The sequence below is a fragment of the Nicotiana sylvestris genome, chromosome 10 (assembly GCF_000393655.2).
Source record: "Nicotiana sylvestris chromosome 10, ASM39365v2, whole genome shotgun sequence".
NCBI classification, from domain to species: domain Eukaryota; kingdom Viridiplantae; phylum Streptophyta; class Magnoliopsida; order Solanales; family Solanaceae; genus Nicotiana; species Nicotiana sylvestris.
Window position 1 is genome coordinate 171,451,595 of NC_091066.1, and position 3,905 is coordinate 171,455,499.

Consider the following 3,905-nt stretch of genomic DNA (forward strand, 5'->3'; position numbering starts at 1 on the left):
AAATCTTCATTAAGTTTAACTTTTGTAGTTTCGTAGAATGATCTGACCATATTGAATCTATTGAGCCCGTGACCTTTTGATCACACGCCACCAACTCTTACTGTTGCACCAACTCTAAGATTCCATTTCATTTTTAAAATTTTAGATATTTAAAAATTATCCGACAACATTCTTGTCACGAGTCACCAGCAAACTTTGGACTGAAAAAATTATTTGGAATTTTCTTTTTGTTTTTGGGACTCAAAAGAATAACTTAGAAATTTAGAAGAGATAAGGGCTACATCCATGTTTTTAAACTTGTTGACTTAATTTCCTCCATTCAAAATGAACAACAACATCAACAACAACCCTCTATAATCTCATTTAGTGGGGTTTGAGAAAGATAGTGTGTACGCAGATCTTACCCCTACCCTAGAGTAGAGAGACTGTTTTCAAATAGACTTCCGGCATCCTTCCCTCCAAGAACTTCCCATCTTGCGTTTGGGGAGACTCGAACTCACAAACTCTTGATTGGAAGTGGAGGTTGTTTACGATCAGAGCAACTCCGTTCAAAATGAAGTTATCAGTAATAGTACAGACAACTCATTTGTCATTTCCTTAACCTTCCCCCACATTTAGGAATTAACAATATCTAAAGAAGATTCTGGGCCTCCAAATCAAAGATATTAAATAGTGGGCCACCTGGACCTGTAGAATTATGTACCAAAAAGAGAATCCAATTCTCACAAGCAGCCCAATATGTTTATTTCTTTATAGTCGCCCGTCCAACCATTTAAACTAAAGATAATCGGTGAAGCTATAATAAATACATAATTTATGTATTATATGTGTATAACTATGTATATGATTAGAAAAAGTAAATAATAAATATAGCTGGCTTATTGTGTAAAGATCCGTAGTATTATTTGCTATATTATGTATTTGTTGATTTTGCTTTCTTGTTATATTGTTGATGTATTTTGAAATTTCCCACATAGATGAATGAATATACAATATGTATTATGAAAACAATAAAAGAATAAGAACAATATTGCAGAGAAAGAGAGAGAGGAAATTCTTATTGAATTTTGGGATGATTTACAATGGGGTAAGACCCCTCTATTTATAGGGGAAAAATGACTTAGCCACAAAGTAAAACTCTCTGCAAGATAGACATTCACTCTAAATAGAATTCTATTCATAACACTCCCCCTTAAATGTCTACTCAATAAGTAATGTGCCTCATTAAAACCTTAACTAAAATAAAACTCAATGGGAAAAACAATTCTAGAAAAGGAAAAATAGTACACATGTTAAATAATATGCCTTTTGGTTGCCTCGTCAAAAACCTTGCAAGGAAAACCCAGTGGGACAAAACCTTGTAAGGGAAAAAGAGTGCAACGCGCATTAAACTCCCTCCCGATGAGAGCATCATTTCACATCTTTGAGCCTTCGCATCCCAGTCTTGTGTACTAGCTTCTTGAAGGTTGACGTCAGTAGAGATTTTGTGAACAAATCAGCCATATTATCATTTGAACGAATCTGTTACACATTGATATCACCATTCTTTTGAAGATCATGTGTGAAAAATAACTTTGGTGAAATGTGCTTTGTCCTATCTCCTTTTATAAATACTCCCTTCAATTGAGCTATGCATGCTGCATTGTCTTCATACAAAATCGTAGGTAGTTTTTCACATTTCAAACCACATTTGTCTCAAATAAGATGTATTATAGACCTCAACCACATACACTCTCAATTTGCTTCATGAATAGCAATTATCTCAGCATGATTAGATGAAGTAGCTACAATTGATTGTTTAGTCGATCGCCAAGATATGACAGTGCCTCCACATGTAAACACATAGCCTGTTTGAGATTGAGCCTTGTGTGGATCGGATAAATACCCAGCATCGGCATAACCAACAAGATCAGGACTGCAATTATTGCCATAAAATAAGCTCATATCGGTAGTTCCTTTTAGATACCGTAATATGTGTTTGATTCCATTCCAATGTCTCCTTGTAGAAGCAGAGCTATATCTTGCTAAGACATTAACTGAAAAAGTTATGCCAGGCCTTGTATTATTAGCAAGATACATTAGTGCACCAATTGCACTAAGATATGGTACTTCAGGACCAAGTAGCTCTTCATTCTTTTCTTGAGGTCGGAATGGATCCTTATTCACATCAAGTGATAGAAAAACCATCGGAACACTTAGTGGATGTGCTACATCTATGTAAAATCGTTTCAATACCTTTTTTATGTAGGCAGATTGATGAACAAAAATTTCGGTTGCCAAATGTTCAAGTTGCAAACCAAGACATAATTTTGTCTTTCCAAGATTTTTTATCTCGAATTCCTTCTTTAAATAATCAATTGTCTTTTGGAGTTCTATAGGAGTTCCAATAAGGTTTATGTCATCAACATATCTGGCAAGTACAACAAATTACGATGTTGTTTTCTTTATAAAAACACATGGGCAAATGGCATCATTTATATAACCTTCATTTAATAAATACTCACTAAGACGATTATACCACATTCGTCCTGATTGCTTTAGACCATACAGTGATCTTTACAATTTAATTGAAAACATTCCTCGGAACTTTGAATTATTTGCTTTAGGCATTTTAAATCCCTCGAGAATTTTCATGTATATCTCATTATCAAGTGAGTTATAAAGGTAGGCGGTAACCACATCCATTAAATGCATGTCAAGCTTTTCATGGACAACAAAACTAATGAGATAATGGAACATTATAACATCCATAACGGGTGAATATGTCTCTTCATAATCGACACCAGACCTTTGTGAAAATCCTTGTGCAACAACGCGTGCCTTATATCTTTGTACCTCGTTTTTCTCATTTCTCTTGTGTACAAAGTCCCATTTATAGCCAACAGGCTTAACACCATTAGGTGTTTGGACTACAATCTCAAAAACTTCACGTTTTGCAAGTGAATTCAACTCTGATTGGATTGCTTCTTGTCATTTTGGCCAATCAAGTTTTTGTCGACATTCTCCAACAGATTGAGGTTCAAGATCCCCACTTTCTTGCATAATGCTAGATGCAACATTATATGCAAAGACATAATCCACCACTATATCCACTCGATTCAAATTTGTCTCAATATCGATTGGATTTATTGATAGTTCCTTATTTTCTTGAGTCTCGGGCTCAGTGGATTCCTCATGATTCTCAGAATTTATTAAATTGTGGATTTCTTCATGAGATTCTTTCGTAGTGTCATTTTGATCATTTGTTTTCCTTTTTCTAGGATTTCGATCTTTGGAACCTAATAGTCTGCCACATTTTAGGCGTGCTTTTGATTCATTAGCTATGACACTAAAAAATTGTCCAACAGGAACATCAATACGGATTGGAACATTCTCTGCAGGGATATGTGATTTTGCTATCCTTTTCAGATCCGTAAATGCGTCTGGCATTTGATTTGCTATTCTTTGCAAATGGATAATCTTTTGTACCTCTTTTCCACAAATAGAGGCACGTGGATCAAGATGAGATAATGATGGATTTTTCCACAAAATTTCCTGTTTGGTTTCACCAACTTCTTCCCCTAATTTTGGGAAAAGTGTCTCATCGAATCGACAGTCTGCAAATCAAGCAGTGAATAAATCCCCCGTTAATGTTTCAAGATAGCGAATAATGGAGGGCGATTCAAACCCAACATATATTACTAACCTTCTTTGGGGACCCATTTTGGTGCGATATAGTGGTGCTACAGGCACATATACTGCACGTCCAAAAATTCTTAAATGTAATATATTAGGTTCATGACCCAAAACTAATTGCAACGGGGAATATTTATGATAATTTGTCGGTCTGAGACGAACTAGCATTGCTGCATGCAAAATGGCGTGACCCCAATCAGAAGTGGGCAGCCTCGTTTTCATGAGTAACG

The 3,905-nt window shown here is 35.5% G+C and overlaps 1 protein-coding gene across 1 annotated transcript; it reads right to left on the reverse strand.

The window, feature by feature from the left end:
- Positions 1-1,734: 1,734 nt before the first annotated feature.
- Positions 1,735-2,187, reverse strand: LOC138880258 (secreted RxLR effector protein 161-like). Its single transcript, XM_070159937.1, has one exon. The coding sequence runs from the start codon at positions 2,185-2,187 to the stop codon at positions 1,735-1,737; it is 453 nt and encodes a 150-aa protein (XP_070016038.1).
- Between the last annotated feature and the right edge of the window lie 1,718 nt (positions 2,188-3,905).